We start from the raw sequence: 19,123 nt of genomic DNA on the forward strand, positions 1-19,123 counted from the left end.
CAAATGGGAGGTGGTAGTAGGTATAGATTGTGCAATGGCTTCTCTTCCCTCAATAGCTGAACTGTACACCAGACAACATAACAGAAGAAAACAGGGAAGACAGTTAGAAGAATTTCATAGATGTGGTTCTTTTTTTTCCCTAACTTTTTGCCAGAGAAGATGCTCTACAGCTGCTCTGCTGCATTTAGCTCCGCTCACCTGATCGAGGTAGCCCAGATCCACACACAGGTGGACACTTGCACTCTATGCATGTGGGAGAAACAAACCAGTGGGGAAATCATGAGCCTCAAAATTAATCTCAGTTGATAAGATAGTGGAACTAAATACAACCTTCTCTGAAATGTACTTTTTGACATACTGACAGCTTGAGCTTTACATATCTGTATCCTAAACAGATTAATCTACCCCAGACAGTATCAGATGAAAACTGTGATTTGCTATAATTTTCATGTTGTAATGATCTGGCAGGATGTCATACCAACCATTTATAAAGGACAAGCAGGAAGTGGATTTAACCCTTTTGGGTGGTTGTCGGAAATTCTGGGCTTCATCTGGAATCTTAAAAAAGAATTAAATTAATCCAGGATATTTTCCTTCTCTACAAGATTCCTGGCAATACTGGACAAATAAGATTAAATTACTGGATAGTGAATAAGAGCTGTGCTCTGCCATTCCAATCTGTGGTAAGAAAAAAGACCCCATCAGGAATCATAAGGTATGTATAAGCTTTATATTCCTGTACCAGCAGCATACAAAAGCAAAGCAGACGTGATAATTATACAAACAGGGTGCACCCCCATAGCTGCTGGGTTAGACCGGTTGAGCTTTTGCTTTCTTGATTTTTTTTTTCTCTTTTTCTTTTTCTTTTTCTTTCTCTTTTTCTTTTTTTTTTTTTTCCTTCGCATTTTAAAATAGAGGAAAAACATCTATTGGTAGCAAGGCAGGACGATTATAACACCTCAGCAAAGGCTTTGGGGTCCAGGAAGGTGTGCCGGGTCACTTTTGCAGGGGTGTTAAAATCTAATAGACACGACCTCAGCCAGGCTGCTCCGGATCCGCCAGGTGGGTCCCTGGAGCTGGGCGGGGAGCGGGGCTGGGGGCAGCGGGGCTGCCGGGATCCCCACCCGGGCGGGGCGGCTGCCGGGCGGAGCTCTCCCCGCTCCTCCCGCGGGGCCGGGCCCGGCGCTATAAAGGGCGCTGAGGCGAAGCCACTCGGCTACTTTTCGGCTGATTATTAGCGACTATGGCTCCTGATCGTCCCCCGCCGGCTTTCGCCGAGGCCGGGCGGCAGAGCGGGCTGCAGGTGTGGCGTGTGGAGCGGCTGGAGCTGGTGCCGGTGCCCGCCAGTCACCACGGCGACTTCTTCGTGGGGGATGCGTACCTGGTGCTGCACACCGCCCGGCCCACGGGCGGTCCCGCCGCGTACCGCCTGCACTACTGGCTCGGTAGGCAATGGAGCGGCGCGGGGGTCGGGGTCGGGGTGGGGGCTGGAAGGTCTTGGTGGGCCCCAGGGGATCGGGAGCTGTATTTTTCCTCCTCTCTTTTCGGAAGGGCTGTGTCTGTGCAGCGTCTGAGGGCTGAGGTGCTTAAATAGCCCCAGCTGGGCTGCAGCCAAGGAGCGGGGCGATGCTGACCATCAGGGCTTTCTGATCTGGTGGGGGCTAAGAAGCTCTGGAGGTGAGAAAACGGGCGATGACGGGAGAGTGAATATTTGCTTGCTTTGTGATACTAATTTGGAAGTTAAAGTCAACTCTTGGGTGCATCCAACCAAGATCTACGAGTGAAATCCGACTTCATTCACATGGAGAGTTTTCTTGTCATTGTTTCCACTAAGGCTAAAATTTCATCTTGGCCATCTCCCTGTGGCGTTGTTGCAGTGCTTTGTGTCTAGGTGTTGCCTCATTCAGTTAGACTGGTTTTATTTTCTGATCATACAGAGATTGGAGGCAAAGTCACCAGGTTTTCTGTAAAACCTCTTGTATTTGATAGCAGTCTGATAGCCTACTAAAACCCTTCCTGAAACAACGGGAATGCTGGAATTGGGATGATGTATTTTGCCTTCAACCTTGACTAGCATAATGTATACCACAAAACAGGCATCTGACATAAGATACATTTTGGGTGGCTTCCTGGTCATTTGGAAGTCTCTTGAGATTCCCTTGTTGGGTCGCCAAGTCACCAGATCACAGTGGGCACTGTGTAGGTGCCTGCAATCTGCTCTGTTCTTGTTCTACCATCAGGTTCCTCTCTTTAAATTAACATAAAGAGAGGGCAGTGTGTGTATTAACGTTAATGTGTTTGAGTTGCTGTGGTTCTTATTGTAATTTTGAATTACATTGAAAAAGAATACCAGATAAAGCTGGGATTGTTTCTGCATAAATGCCTGAAGCTTGTTTAGTTTTGCATGTGTTATGAGTTACCCAGCAGGCATGTGGGATAGTGTCCATCTCTGACAAGAGTATAATCATAGATGGCACTGTAAATTAATTTCTGGCAGATGTCCTTATGTCAACAGCACTGCTGTTTAGTAACAGGGATTGGCTAGTTAGACCTTTTTTAATGAAGTTAGAACTATTTATGTAATAGTTAAGGTCGAGTAGGCAGTGCTGAGGGAAAGATTTAAGGACTATTTGCAAGTGGAAGTGAAATCAAAGCAGTAACTGATACTTGCCCTAATTAAAACTTCATTGTTGGCTAAAGAGCTTTGGCTGTACACACTGATGCACATCTTGTGCTGATATCAGATATTGTAAATAGCTGAGGTGATCTGGGCACTCATTGTTCTGGAGTGGGTGGCTGGTTGGCAGCAGCAGTATGACTACGTTCTGGGAAATCCCTTCCTGCTTGTAGGTTACTCTTGTAGTGGGGTGGAGATGCACAAACACTGCTGCAAGCTTAAAAGAGACAGCAGACCAGAACTTCATACATGGTTTATAGGGAAGGGCAGTGACACCCAGGGCAAGAGCCTGAATGATTTTAGTATTTTTGCTGAGTGATTCTCACCATGGTTATGCACACCAAACCTTCCCTTCACAAGCAGAGAATGTATAACCTGTAGACTAGGAAGACCTCAGTAGGATCTTTCTGAAGACTTCCCATAAGCTGTCTCTGACCAGAGACAGCAGTCATTTTCAGTCAGACTTTGGGATGGAAATGACTCTTATGAAATCAGGTTGGTGGAAACCCTACAGACTTTGAGCTTAGATACTTAAAGGGCCTTGCTATTTGGTGACATCTTTTACTCTTGCCTGTGTCATATGTTATTGTTTGGGCCTCATACAGTGGCTTTGAGTCTGAATGGATTCCAGCTTTACCAAAAAAGACCCCAAATTCAGAATAAAGGCAGAGCATTGAATTTTCTTATTTTACAGTGGCGAACTTCTTCCTAACACCTTTTCTTGAACATATACAAGGTGTTAGGAGGAGCTCTGGACTATGGAAGGATGGTCTGTGACCTTGATGTGCTGACACTTCTGTGCTGTGACAGGCATCCAAAGCTTAAAGTGGCCAAACGTTTTTTCTGTCAGCCTCGTGCCTCCTATGTCCAAGCCACTGTTTTACCCAACATCTTGCATCCGGTGAAGTGCTGTCCAAGTTGGAGAACTTGGTGCTACAGTGGTGTTGGCAGGACCATGTAGTTGTTGTTGATCTGTGTCATGGTAGTTGTATCCTTTTCTAAACTTTGCTCAGAGATCCTGGCTCAGTTGTCTGCACTGGTACTTAGGGGATGTTTTGGTACCTAAACTGCAAATCCTAAGGGAGCTGTTTCAACTTAAAACTATCACTAGTGGAAACAGCATGTACTGTGCCAGAGTGAGGCTACTTGTGGGAGTAAGACTGGCTGTGCCCCACTTAGTATCTTAAACACCATGCATTATTTTATTAAAGTATTTTTTAACCATTGGCTCCAGAGATCAAGTGGAGATAAAGCCTATCCCCATGTACCAGGATATGGTCTAGTAAAAATTTTATTCTTTTTCCTGTGTACTCTGGCTTTGTTTGTGCCCCTGACTGAAGGCAAATTTGTTTTTCACACAAACTTGAATAACCTACTCTTGGATTGATGTTCACTTGTGTTGGTTTTTTTCCTTAAACAGGGTTTCATTGAGTATTTTATTGCATAGCAGCTGTGAGACTGAGCCTGGTAATGGTTCTTAACTCTAACCCTGTTCCAACACTTGCTTTTTTTGACTCTGAACCCTGCTGTGTAATTGCAAGCAATAAATTGGAAATGAATAACTCTATTTGAAAAACAAAACATAACTTTACTGCCAACTTCAAGCTGGTACCCAGGTCTTAGAAGGCATATTGCCACACAGCAAGTTGTATCACTGAGTGATGGGAATTTTTTTTTCCAGACATTTTTGTTACATCCTGCTTTCAGTTGGTTTTTTTTTTGTTTGTTTTTTTGTTTTTTTGGGGTTTTTTTTGTGCAGATGTCATGTTCTTCTCTTCCCTATGCCTCTACTATGCTTTGGATTCCTTCCCTGTTTTATCACTGTTGCTTCCTGGAGGCTTCCACTGCACCCGTGTTCACACAAGAGCTGTAGTGGTGTCAGTGGTGATGCTGCTCCCGTGGGCAGAGAGCAGCTCCCTTGTGTGTGACATTTGCACTGCTGGGCAGTGAACAGGGCACTGATTCTTCCGGAGATAGGAGTTAGGTTGGTGATCCCCTTAGACACTGTCCTTCCCCCCATCCCCCTACTCCTCCTACGCTTTATTCTTTCTTAATACCTTACAGACAGGCGTCCTGTGACACTGGTGACTCAACACCCGCAGGCGACACCGAGACTCACTCTACACTTCCCCTCTCCCAGAGCCTGAGGGAGGCATCGCTGTTTGGGAGCTCTGTGGGGTTTTTCCACTCAGCGACTTAGGAGCAAGGAAGTGGTTAATATAAGTAAGAAGCTACTCCTAAGAGCTGTTGCTTGCATTCTAGCACCTCCCTGTTATTTAGAAAAAAAACACTAAAGGGAAAACCTTGCTTTTCATTACTCATCAAAAGTTCTTGAGAAGCCAATTTCTTGAGACTTGATCCTACTTGCTTTCTTGAAACAATCACGACTGCTGAAAATGTTCATCAGAAATGTGTGGGCCCATGATAAAAGTCTTGTTTTAATCTACAGCCTACTTTGAAGTATGATTAGGCTGTCAACACACTATTGAGGAGGCCACTTTGCCAGTCTAGGAAGAGTCTGATCTCAGAAAGATACAAAGCAGGGTGACCTCATTAAAGGAAATACCTGAGCCCCAAAGGTGCTTTTCTTTCTCTCAGGCACTCCAATAAAAAACACTGAAGCAAAATGCCCTTTGCTTGCATTATAGTGTCAATAGGACTGCTGGTATTTAATTTTCTGGCTTGGCCACTTGCTCTTAGTATAAATACATGGTTTGCATCTACGACCTTTCTTGGTCTTGTACTTCACCTTGAAGTCCAAAAATCATTACTGTAGACACTTCTCATGGTAACCCCCCTTAATTAAAATGGTTTATTGTTAAAATAAATTTGAGAAAAAAGCTTGGCTATTTATAGTTTGTTTTTCTTTATGTTGACAGTCCTACAAGTAGTTAAGAATGGTCTGGATGCTCACCACACATTTGGTGGTGAGCAAGGTTATGAAACATACACATGGGTTCTACAACTTGCTGAGAGCAGTGCCCCATTGTCATGAATAATTTATGCAGCAGAGTTTGAAGTTATTACTGCTTTATAAACATAATATTCAATCTTATTTCAGGGAAAGAATGTACTCAGGATGAAAGCACAGCTGCAGCTATCTTTGCTGTTCAAATGGATGACTATTTAGGAGGAAAGCCTGTGCAAAGTAGAGAAATTCAAGGATATGAGTCTACTGAGTTTGTGAGCTACTTCAAAGGAGGAATTAAATACAAGGTAAGAGTCCCTCTGTCAAAATAAATTCTAAAAATACATAACATTGTTCTCCAAGTAAAATGAAATCTGCTTTTTATCTATTACTAAAGGTTTAAAAATTATTTCTTAATGTTTAGATCTGAACTACTTATCTTAATGTATAGGAGCCTCAGTACTTGTGCAGAAAGAAGCATCTTGTTTACCAGTGTCTTGTCTGATAACTGGAAACCTGCCCCTCTGAAACTCCTGGCTTTCCCCTCTCCAAATCAAGCTATCCTGGGATTTCATCCTCGGGTGTCTAAGGGCATTCATAGTAGGTTCTCTCCACAACTGGGAGTCAGTAAGTTTCACAGAAGCTGTTTCTGTGTTGTAGACTTAATCATCTTGTTCAAAATGCAGAACCCAATGTGCTTAAGTGGTTTAAAACATGATCAGAGTGGAAAACACTGAAACTTCACTTTAGTCTAAAAATGGTGCTTTTGCAGTCCTACTTCAGTTTCTTTCTTTGAGGTAAGTAAAAAAAAACAACCCAAAGCCTCCCAGATACTTTTCATTAAAGTTGTCTCTTTAAAAAAACTTTGATGTTATCCTCCTTGATGTGTCACTTTCAGAAGCAGACTCTGTGGAAGGAAATTTGAGACATCTGTGTTTTTTAGAAGTAATATATTTGCTGAGAATCTCCTTGTAGTTGGAGCTCTGTGAGCCATTGCTCAGCCTTTTTCTCATTATGAAGTCTTGTAACTTGTCGCAGGCTACACAACCAATTTGAAGCTTTTAACTTGGCATCTGTAAGAGTGCTTCATAGTGACCTGCCCACTCTTTTTTAAAAAAATTATTTTTCAAATTTATTTATTTAGTTTTAAATAATTAGTTAATTTATTTGTAATTTCAAGAGACATGACCCTTCCCAACCCAAGATTTGGGTCTTGTGGAGTACTGGAGAATACCTCACAGAGGCAGACAGACAAGGCAGATAGGCAAGACAGTCTACAGGAATAAGTTGGGCATAAATTTACAATGTGTAGATTGTAAATCAGTAGTGGGGTCTTGCTTCCCCTAGTTTAGTGCTCTGTGCTAGGTTGTCTACGAAGTTGCAAACATTCCTTTCAGAAAAGTACAGAGCTGCTGTGGGATGATTCTTCTCTACACATAACCAGGCACTAAAAATGCCCAGACCTCTGAATTTAAGGAAATTACAAACTTGTACAGGAGCTGCATATTGCTCTGCTCCTCCTCAGTCCTTATTTGATACCCTACTGACTTGTCTGAACAGTGTGGTTCAGCATTGCTAGATCTTCTGGATAATGTAGGAAAGTGCTGCAAATCCTGTGTTTTCCCTTTCCTCATTCATTTGAAAACCCTTTGAGGCAGGGTGACATCAGCTTCCTCAAATGAAGGCTCACACTTAGGTTCAGCAGCATCACTGTTCCCCACCAGTGTCTGTGGTCAGAACTGTTCAACACTTATTTTGTCTCACTGTGATTTTTAAATTTTTTTTTAATTTTTTTTTCCCCTGCTAGCTCCTTAGCTGTAGAAAAATGTAAGTTTGCAGAAATCAAACTGAAATAAAGCTTTCTGCTTTTTTTTTTTTTTTTTTTTTTTTTTCTTCTTTGTTTTATGCAGGCAGGTGGTGTTGCCTCTGGATTTAATCATGTTGTTACTAATGATCTGAGTGCTCAGAGGCTTCTGCATATCAAGGGCCGGAGAATTGTGAGAGCCACAGAAGTTCCCCTGGCTTGGACCAGCTTCAACAGAGGAGATTGTTTCATTATTGACCTGGGAACTGTAAGTCTGAGTACTAGAGCAAAAAAACCCTGAAAAATGAGATGCAGCATCCCTTCTAAAATCTGAATCATCCCCTAAAATGTGCAGCTGATTTTGTCACTCACCCAAACTGACAGAAAAAATCTTCTTTAGTAAATCAGTTTTAGTGTTCCAACACTTAGAAGGTTCAAAACTGCCCTAAATGTTTCCTAGAGTTTTCTTTAGGAAATGGTTGTCTTTCACCCTCAAGGCACTGGGATTGTTTTTTTACTGATGTTAGAACTTGAAACTGTTCACTCTAAGTCCTGTCTGACTTTGACATTCTCAGCTGAAAGGAATCAGTGTTGGATTCTGAGCAGAATGCAGACTGGACTGTTTTCTTGCAAGCATTTCCTCATATTCATAAAACTTTGATCATGGCAATTAATCCTAAAATAACAGCTGCAAAAGTAGTTGTAATAATAAAATTGTTGCACAGTGTCTTATAAAGCTACTTAAATAGTTCAAGACTTAAGAAAAAATACCTTAAGGCTTTCTGCTGAGACTAAGTAGAGAGACTTAGTGCAGAAGTCTATGGACAAATTATCTAATTTTGCTTTGGGTGACTTAAAGTATATTACTGTTGCCTTAGTATCAAAAATCTTAAAAATGAAATCTAAAAGTAGCAGCTGTGATATGGTACATGCTAGTTAGATGCTGATTATCAATCTGAAATTATTCCCATGCCTGATAAACTGCTGTGTAAAATTAAGCATATGGAAGAAAACAGTTTATCTGCAAGGCAGCAGCTACAGTTGGTTTTAACTTTTGTGCTTTACAAGGAAGTGGTCAGATACTTCAGCAAGATTTTGGAGCTGTTCTGAACTCATGTTACTGGTTTGGCTGTTTCTTCTGAAAAGCATCCCCTGGTGTGATAATTGAAAATATGGGTATCAAGTAGCTGTATTGATTATGTCTGTTAGAATTCTATCATGCTTAGCAGCCTTAAGATAGAAAAATAACCAGTGTTTTCTTAACATTGTCTGACTCATCTCGTGGCCCTGTGGTCTAATCATATGAAACATCCAAGTGATCAGGATCCAAACAGCAATCTCTCAATCTCACTTTGTAATTAGGATGTGTAGAAGACTTCCTTTTCAGAGTTAACCCCTGGGAGATAGAAAGGTTGGAACTAAACATTGGTAGAAAGTGCTGCTTTGCAGTCAGGCTGTCACAGGACTTGACTTTTCTGGTTTGGGGTTAACCTCCCATGGACACCCTGTGGCTCTGGGTGTACTCCATGAATTTGATTTGTCCTTACCCTTATATTGCCACAGTTACCCCGTTCACTAGAAGTTATTTGTCAGTTCATTGCTGACATGGCAATGACACTGCTGAAATACACTATGTGGTGTTATGTGTGTAGCCCTTTGAGTTTTGTTGAGGTTTGTTGCATTTTCATCAAGCAACTTAAATGTAAAACGGTGTTAAAGGCTTGATTTCCAATACTGAATGTACATCATGAGCCATTTACAACATCACTTTGGTCTCTGAGTGTTTGGCCAGACAGATCAAGCAGCAATGCAGTCCTGTGCATTTGTAGGAAGAAAAGTTGGGACATCTAAATGTCTACAACAGCAACATCTAGAGTTCTTCTTTAACATGCTATGGGAAATGGCAGTCAAATCACATGGCTAATAACAGTTCTTGGACTTGCTGTGACAGTGGTATATAAGGGATGGGCTTTCTTGGATGTACTAACAAGTTACGGAAAAAAGTGTTTCAGCATCCAGACCTATGTAGTAACTTACACGTAGGTTATGATGTAAACCAGACCTTTCTTGTGGGAGATGAAAAGGCAGTGTGTGACATATTTCAAAATTAAGTCTACTGAAGTGCCCACTGAGAAATAGGTATGGTAGAAAATAAGAGTCACAGTGGAAATCTTAAGCAGGTTTTATAAGAACCATATTTCAAGCTGAAACAACTATTTTAAGATTGAAATTTTCCATGATTAGAGGTCCATTGTAAATGGGCAAGTCTTTACACGAGCTCTTAATTGAATTAAGGAGTACTTCAAAAGAAAGAAAGAAAGGATTCAATCCTTTACTTAATTGCAATAAAATCAATCTTAAATAGGGTTGCTCTTGAGTCTTGGGATTTATTACAGGGTACTACTGAATTGCTGTCTGAGAATAATGGGCAGTAATTGCATAAAATAATGAGCTTATGGTCAGTGCTTTAATATCAAATTATTGTAGCATGTCAAATAAGATTAATTTCCAAGACTTAACTTTCCCCAGTCTCTTTGCTAACCAGAAGTATGGTCTCCATGCCACTGTAAAACTTCATGCAGTCCATTTCCTTTTACATTTTATCAAGCCACTTATCTAATGTAATGCAAAATCATTTCAGTTTTCCCACTGAGCTTAATTACAGCAGTACTTTAAACATGTGGAATGAGTAGATAAGAAAATTAATAAAGGTAATAATTATCAGGAATAATAGCAGTAAAGTTCCTAAAGGTTTCGCTCCCCATGATAATACCTGAAGTAGAAAGAGTCTGTGTGCATTTCCAGCTAGTTTCACATATTTACAGTTCAGGTTCTGATGGATACCTCGTACCTATATATGTTACTGAACCACATTTACAGCACTTCAAATATCCTGCCCAGGTCTTAGCTTCCCTCCTTTGAACTATCTAAGCTGGAACAGAAAATGTCTGCAGATGGCAGAGAAGACACTGTCTTTGATACGAGGGGAGTCATTAGCAGTGGGTAATGCACAGGCTTTTTATTCAAACAAGATTCTTTAAGACTGTGACATGAGTGTGGTGACCACCAGACTGATATTTGAATAAAAGGATTAATCCAGGAGGGTGCCTGGTGTACCAGACCCTGATATGATTTTTAAAAATACTCTTTTTCTGTAAGAGATTTTCATCTCCTTGATGAACCTGTGACTCTCCCTGTAAGGAAGCCTTTGGGACAGGGCAGGCAAGACAGGTGCAAGGCAGTTGCTGAGAAGGCTTTGTACAGGCCTGGAGTAAAGCACACCTTACCTTGTCTGGTGCAGCTTAGTGTGGCCTGAAACCATGATCTGTGTACTGCCTGTATTTCCCATCCCACCCTTTTTGCTAGAGGGTTGCTAGACACTCTTCCTGGTGTCCTACCTGAGAGGCACCAGTCTGGGTTTGTCAGCCCTTGGTGGCCATACACCCCCTGACCTTGCTCTGTGCTATCCCATTTACCTCCAGCTGCAGCTCTACCTGCACCCACCCCATCTTCCAGTCACCTTTCTTTAGCCACTTCCCTATCTCTTCCTCCATCACCAAGACAAATTCTCAGAATGGCAAAGGAACATGAGAAGGCATGGAAAGTCACTGTGAAGGTGAAGGAAAAAGATCAATCACTGTGCCATTCAGTGAATAACATACACACTGTTTCCCAGAGTATTTTAGTATTATCCAGATGCATAGGTTAATGTAGCTTTTGTGCATACATAGTTGTGATAACATGCTAAAAACTTTAATCAATTGCCAATTTTCTTAGTAATTAGTATTATGAACTTCACCCTATGTACATTGGTGATGCAGAAAAAGTGAATTTTGAGATGTGTTGATAATTTGGGTAGTTAGCAAAACATGGAGTAGAAATAATGGGAGCAGCAATACAATAAAGCAACACAAAGTGATTGGCTGTCTTTACTTAAAGCTCCTCAACTCAGCTTGCAAAGCCCTGCTATATGAAGGCTGTCTAAAGTTGTATCCTTAGTGATGAGCAAAAATATTCTCTACATGTTTGTTCAGGTAGAATTTTGTAAAACAGAAGACTTGGTTCTTTCTGGCTGACTTCCCCCTTGATGGGAGGCAGCAGCAGCCCTGAGAGCCCAATGAAGTGACTGCAAAGGGCAGGGCAAGAGCTGTGTACCCCTCAGCCTCCTGGAAGAAACGAGGAAACAGTTCTTAAAATAAAGGGAGGGCAGGGAGTGATGACTGTGTGATAAGTACCAAGCAGTTCTGAGGGTGGGCCTGATTGTAGTGACAAAACTTGCCAGCCTCAAAGTTCTGCCAGTGAAACATTACCCTTCTTACCAAAGGAAGAATGTAGAAGGTGAGATGGTAACTATATCTCAAGTGAAGACTGAAGGTAAACTGTATTCAGCTCTCCATCCTTCCCATTCCTGTAGGGATCTTTGGAAACTGACTTAGAAACAGCCAACAGGTTGCTGGTTGGAAATTGAAGAGCCTTCAGTGTGCTTAAAAATAAGTTGGGCCACCCAGCAGTAAATGTGTGTACTTCTCAAGGGCTCCATGGACCACAAGTGAAAATGATGATGTTACAACTAAAAAGTAGGAGACTGAATGCATCTGTTGGGATCATGGATCTGTCAGTATGCTCTTACCAGAATTCCTGACTTAAGAAGTATGTCAAAAGGAAAAAGGCTTCTGGCTTGCACAGACACTAGAAAAAATACATCAAGCAGAAAGGCTGATTTTTTCCATAAAAACTATTAATATTCTGTAGATTTAATTATTTTTACAGTCAGGAAGTTAACTTCTGCTTTTTAACAGTGACAGACTAAGAGGACAGATACTTCCTTTATGATTATAACTACAGGACATGATGCAGCCTCATAATGCAACCTTATGCAGAGTTGTAGGGTAGTTTTGATCACTTCTGTAATCTCCCTGCCTGCACTATCTTCTAGGTTGCCTTGCTTCTCTTCCTTTAGAAAAATCAGGTCCCAATCAGCATATCAATTGCATTAATAAAGTCACTGGATCTTTGAATGGAGTGAATAACTCTTAAGTTTCTCCTCTTAGTTGCTTTCATAGGCATTAACAACCAGCCAGTCATGTCCTTTTTCTATGTTTTTCACTCACATGTTCCTCCTGCAACTAACCTCTTCCCCAGTTTCCCCCAGCTGGGAGTTTAACAACTGGTGTAGCAGGGTGTTGCCAAACAAGGTAGCAGAGCTTGAAGAACCTAACTGCTTTAGTTCTTTATTAACTTTATGGACTTGTTAACAGCTTCAAAATATGGTTATATCTATGCACAGTGTAGCATAGATATGTAAGGGTAACTCACACTTAGAGTATTCTGGGTATGTAGTTTTTCTTCATATTCCATGGGCTGGAAAGCATCCCAAAGCCCCTATTTGTAAGCAGAAATGTGGCTGAAAAAAAACAGCATTAAAGTTCAGGTGGACAGGCCACACATGTATGCACAAGGATTCAGTTAGGTTACTTTTCTTCCTGCTGCTGTGGGAAAAGTGGATATTTTGCTGCTTGAGCTGCTGTTATTTACAACAAACATCCTCCTGGTGCTCACTGTTCAATACACTGTGGTATAACAACAGCTATTTCCAGAATATACTAGCAAAACAGGTGTGAGAGGAAAAAATTAATGTAATAAGTGTCTGACTGTGGTACAGCTGACTTATTTTTATTCTGAGAGTTTGTTCCAGTTGAATTAAAGGGGAGTCTCCAAAACTGATTACAAAGACACTATTGTAATTGTACCAGGGCCAGGCTTGTCATGGCCTCAGCAGCATTCTGGCTCAGTGAATCCAGAGTTTGTTTTGGATTATCAGAACTCCACAGCTTTCAATGGTTCACTGTATTACAGTTTTGACAAATAGAAAAGGCAGATTGGATGAACATGTGAAATGATTTTTCTTTTCCCTGACTGTATCAAGAACCAAACACTAAAGATAGGAGAAAACTATATAATTTAGGGAGAAAAATTTCTTCAGTAGGCTATATTAATGATTAAATTCAAACATTCTTCTAAATCTATATGGCAGTTCCTAGAAAACTAAATGTCAGTAAACTGACAAAGTGTGTTTTATCCTGGTAATGGTTTTACTGTTAACTTATTTTCCCCACAATTTGGACTTTGTATTCTTGATTTAGCACTCTTTTTGACTTTACTTTTTTATTCCACTAGCTCCTAAAACCTCAGTGTTTGAATTATAAACACCAAGGTATTGTGCATTTGTTTTACAAATACTTGGCCTGAGAATTTAAGGCACTGGAAACATCTCTGTTGTTTGCAGTTTGTACGAAAACTTGTTTCCAAGTCCATTTGTGTTTCATATTGGCATTTTTCCTTTAAATCTATTGAGACTAGACTTTACCAAAAACTAGTTTCAGCAAAAACCAGTTTCAGCTCTTGCCTTATCAGCACAGCTGTTTATTAATGACCATGAAGAGAATGAATGGAGTTCCATCTGAGTGCATGCCAATTGTTTTGTTGCAAACCTAGGAGTATGATAAGGTATATATAAAAGCTTTGCCAGGTCACTCTGCCTCTAGCTTTGCTAGTTTTTTTTTTCTACTTCCCTCAAGAAGTGGTATCTTAGGTTCACTCAGATGTGAGCATTGGGAGTGCAGCATCCTTTGGGCACTCCTGCACCACAGCTCTTCTTTTCCTGACCCATCGTTCTTTACAAGCTTCGTCAGCCTCTCTTCTACCATTTCAGGGACCTTCTGTGATGTGTTTTTTTGCACAGGCTCTGATCTAATTCTATGGAATAAGCAGGAGCAGTTAATCCTAAGAGAAGACTGGAATTAAAGCAGTAGTACCTTTACAAACCTTATTTTCTTGCGTTTAGGCCTTTGGCAGGAGTTGTGGGAGTCAGGAGAACGTGGTACAGTGTTTCATGTGAGCAAGCAAGTCTAGCCAAAGGGCTTTTTTGCACCAAGACCCTCTGTTTCATAGCTGTGTCTCCATACCTAATGTTGTGGTTCAGAGGAACAGGAGACAGTATCCTGACTGATGTAAATTAAGTCAGCATAAGCTGTGTCATGTTGACATGTCACTATCCACATGGTAAATTTATAGAATCATAGATTGGTTTGGGATGGAAGAGACCTTAAAGATCATCCAGTTCCAACCCCCCTGCATGGGCACCTCCCACTGGACCAGGTTGCTCAAGGCCCCATCCAACCTGGCATTGAACACTTCCAGGGAGGGGGAAGCCACAATTTCCTTGGGCATCCTATTCCACTGTCTCCCCACCCTCAAATTAAAGAATTTCTTCCTCATGTCTAACCTAAATGTCCCCTCTTCAAGTTTTACCTGACCCTTAAATAAGAGGAGTAGGTGTTTTTTAATTGAGATGCTATTGCATCCTAGGAGAATGTTCTGATGCACATGCAGGCAAAAGTGGACAAGTTTAGAATGCATCAGGGCCTGCTAACCAAGAGTGGAGGCCCATCAGCCTGTGATACTTGACTTAAGGTCCTTCCTTAATGAATTAAAAAAAAATTACATTTTTATTTCAGTATTTTAAGATTAGTGAGACTAAACAGTGAATTGTTTAAGGGATTATTTTCGACTAAATTTGAAGTTTTGCAGCAAATTTGCTTTAAATCATAGAGATTGCAGACTTCTGTTTAGCTTTTTAATGCCACTTCATGTAAGAAAATGCAAATCAGCAGTTACATTATGGGCTTGGAAATCAATAGGTACTTCACCAAAGGTAAAGGATTGAAACCCTTTTGTTGTTCTAAGGCTATGCTTGTTAAGGACATGTTTGTAATTAGAACAAAATTGTGAGTTCTTCACAGATTTTTAGCTTTTTAGTTTTGCTTTCATAGTCCCAGCTAAGATTCATAGAAAAGACACCAGGACACAGAGTATATTTTCATTTGCCTGCAAACTGAGCAGGCTGCCAGGTGAATACAGAGGTGGCTGTGTGTTAGGAAAATTTGTTTTCATGTCGCTTCTGAAATAAGCACATTTTTTGGGGTGTATTTTTCCTTCTCTTGCTTGGCATGCCTTTGGGGCTGGAGCAGGAAGATGGGAGGTGTACTTTTACAATCCTTCTCCATACAGGGGAAAGTGCTGAAGTGCTTTTAGAGTTATACAAGCCATGCATTATCATTCTGCCACACACTCCTGTAGAGAAGCTAAAGGTCAGGTCATTTTTAATGTGCTGGAGAAATCTCATGGGACTTGCTCAAGGTCATTCTTCAAGCCAGAAACCATGGGGAATAAAAGCAATGAACCCTGCTGCTCTACAACTACAAGACCAAACCCCAAAATGTGTAGGTGAGGGGAGACCTTGCTGTGACCACGGTGTCCATGGCACAGATCCAGTTTGCTTTCCTGACCTCCCTCAGGAACTCCAGGGAGTTCATGGGATTTATTCATCATAACAGCTGCCAGTTGCCCCACTGGGATCCAGCAACCATACTGGTACCAAGAACCATTAATGCAGGTAGCAGAATAGTTCTCTTCTATAGCATCTCTCTCAAACTCTGTTAAAGAGGTTAAAAAAAGAAATAGTGCTAGCACAAACTTCTGAAAATAAACTGGGCTTGGCACAGGAATTACTGGTGAATGAAGGCACTTTTTTTTTTTTTTTCTGATGGGAGTGAACACTTGAAGTCTGTTTTCATTTTAATGGAAACATTTTGTCAGTCTGGCAATTCAAAATAAGGTTAGCAAAACAAGGCTAAAAATAGGGAAGGTGTAGTACAGCTAACAAATTGTGAAAGGACTCAGTGAGCTAAAGCTAAATACCATATTATGGCCCTAGCTGAGCAAGTTTTATATATATTTGTGTCTAAAAATAAATACATTAATTAAAAAAAAATTCAAAACCTCGGTGGTCTGTTGGATGTGATTAGATAACTAGCTGACTGTATTTCAGGTAAATCCAGTTCAAAATATTAGCATTGTCAAGAGTGGCTTTAACTTTTAAAAATATGTTGGTTTAAATTGTTAAAAAAACAGTTTGGATAGAGATTGAAATGGGTAGCTTACATCAGGAAGACAAGCTTGTAATACTCAGCTTAACTTCTACCAGGAGGTAGTGAAATTAGATACATTTAATAATAATTGTAATGATTATTTTACCTTAAAGCAGAAATTTAACTAAATCTGAGCTTCTGTAGGCTTTTAGCTTAAATGCTTAAGATACACAGTGAAATATTATATGCTTTGGGACACTTCCATGATTTGTGGCTGAATTAAACAGTACATTATGTTTAGCTTTCAGGGTTTTAATAAAGAATACTGTCTTTATTCTTTAGTGCTGAAGAGAATTGGATTGTTTCTCTAGTTTTTAAAATCACAATTTCTTTAAATAAACAGGGAAGATGGAGCTTATATGAATGGGATGGCTTGTCCATGTGAAGTCCAGATCAAGGATGTTTTCAGACACTGCTTGTTGATTCAAAGTTTTTTTTTATGTAGCAGGAGAAAACCTTACCATATATAGCTTCTCTAGGTTACACAGCAACCATCCAACAAATGTATTTATTTATTTTATTTTAGGACAAAAGTATTTAGGCCAGATGGGGGAATGTTTCTTTAAGAAAAACAGTGAAGTCTTCAAATCAAAAATCTGAAACCATTACTGTAGATTTTTAAATGTCTTTCTCTTTCCTTAGGCTGATTTAAAGCTTAGAGCCAGTACTGTAAGCTCCGTTCAGTCACTTGGTTATTTGAAGGCAAAATGGGAAAATATACTGTGAATGCAGGGTGCCCAAGGTGCATTGTGCAGTGGGGCCTTTAGGAGTTGCTAAGAAAAGAAAATGTGAATTTATTGTCTTTGTAATTTGTAGTGACAGTTTAAGTCTCACAATGTCCTTTGTGGTCAGTACAGTAGTATTCATTTTGTATATGAGAATGTGTTGGAGGTTGCATGGCCAGTTACAAAAAGCCCAAGAGAAGGTTGGCATGTTCAGCTGAAACTGAACTTTTAACCTTTCTGAATGAGTAATGTCCATGAATTGCAGCATACACACTGAGATAAGGCAATAGCTGCTTATCTCATCAGCTAATTCTCTATGTATGTCTCCTTCCTCTTCCATATTGTTTCTATAGGCTGTAGAAAATAAAGAATTCCTGTTTGCTGTGCCTAAATCTGTTTTCTCACAGTTGCAAATAAGCTTAATTAGTAGGAAGTAGGCCAAGATGAGAATGAGTAAGCTTGAGTGTTGAAATTCTCAAAAAATAAAGGAGTCTGGTGTTTGGGAAGTCCCAAAGTTTGGGAGAAGATGGCTTAAGCAGTGCATAGCTATAATAACTATATTTTAATATCTGCTCAAGTGGAAACGTTTCGCTTTCTGCACAATCAGGGCAGTCTTTAATTATTTAGAAAATTCTGTTTCCCTGAGTAAGCATGAATACTTTTTTTTTCCCTGTGGAAATGTCAGAAGGCAGATTTAAGATAAGGTTAAAGCCAAGATTCTGGATACTCAGTAAGCTAACAATATTAAAAGCAGAACTTGGAAGCAGATTTTTTTTTTTTTTTTTTTTTTAGTCTTAAGACTATAGTCATATTGGTAAAGGCAAGCTGAAAACCTCACAGCTTTTATTGCATAACATCTGAAGGGCATCCAGTTCTGTGAATCTGTGCCATCCTGACATAAGCTGAAAACTTTGTCTTTGAAGAATGATTCCAAAAGGAAGGGAAAGGAACTTGGCTGTGAGATCACTGAGTTTGTATTTTTGTTGGGGTTTTTGGTTTTGCTGTTGTGTTTTTGGTTGGTTGGTTTGGGTTTTTTTTTTTTTGTTTTTTTTTAAGTGAAAAGTAAATATCAGATGTTACTGGTGATGCTTCACTGGCAGACAGTGTCAATGTTAACTGTCTTCTGAAAGCTTCCGTCTGCCAGTGCTGAGAAGCTGTGCTTTACCTCTCACTTGTCTGAAGCCACCACTTCAGTTACTACTAAGTAGCAGTAGTGGTCAGAAATAGCTTAAAAGGCTTTTTTTTTTTTTTTTTTTTAGTAAAACAGGTTTTCATCTGAAATCCAAGTTCTGTATCATTGTATTGGCATTGTAAAACTATGACCCCCCAGTAATTTACTTAGTGAGTTTCTGATTAAATCCTTGTTACTTGCATTGTAGATGAACACAAACCAGTTCAACCTTTTTTGAGGCTGAAAATGACTATACTTTTATTGCTGCACTATTTGGACTATTTGATAGAATCCTGTGAAGGAGGATCAAGTGTGTTTCTTCAGAAGAAAAGAGAGGAGAGGGAAACAACCAGCCAAGCTGATTAATTTCCTTTGACTGGTTCCTTCTAGTTCAGCCTCAAGCAGCTCTGCAGCTTATGTTCTGCCTCTTAGTAATTTTATCAAGACTGAAATGGAAGTTCTTTAATCTGAAATGCTTTGCATTAGTCCGAAATGCTTTGCATTGAGGATGAATAACAGGACTTGCCACAGCTGGGGGTTCTGGCATGCCTGGATTAGGTGACTTGTCTTAGGCTGGCTGTAGTGGCCCTCCTTCCCAAGAGGTGCCCTGGGAACATGCTCCACTCTGCCTGAATTGCACTTTTCCCTGCCAGGCAAGGGGCATACCTAGGTGCTACCTATCCAGCCAAATGAAAGAAAGGCCCTGCAGTGCATAAAATAATATCTAGGAATGGGCTGCTGCCACTGGAGTGCTTGCTTACCAACATGAAGAACCCCAGCTGCTGTCTGAGGAGTTCCTTGCAAAGGTGGCAACCGCTATGGGGTGGAGTGTCCCTGGGGTAGCAGCT

General features: G+C 40.4%; 1 protein-coding gene across 2 annotated transcripts in view; it reads left to right on the top strand.

Moving 5' to 3' along the window:
* Nucleotides 1-1,186: 1,186 nt before the first annotated feature.
* Nucleotides 1,187-19,123, top strand: part of SCIN (scinderin) — a 48,415-nt gene continuing 30,478 nt past the window's right edge. Inside the window, exons 1-3 of one of the 2 annotated variants that reach the window (XM_071735343.1) lie at nt 1,187-1,445; nt 5,739-5,893; nt 7,496-7,657. In XM_071735343.1, the coding sequence (XP_071591444.1) occupies nt 1,244-1,445; nt 5,739-5,893; nt 7,496-7,657 (519 nt within the window). In that variant the 5' untranslated portion in view covers nt 1,187-1,243. The remainder of the gene's footprint in view (nt 1,446-5,738; nt 5,894-7,495; nt 7,658-19,123) is intronic. The other variant, XM_071735344.1, reaches the window with a different exon arrangement.

This window comes from Heliangelus exortis, chromosome 2 (genome assembly GCF_036169615.1).
Source record: "Heliangelus exortis chromosome 2, bHelExo1.hap1, whole genome shotgun sequence".
Taxonomy (NCBI): Eukaryota; Metazoa; Chordata; class Aves; order Apodiformes; family Trochilidae; genus Heliangelus; species Heliangelus exortis.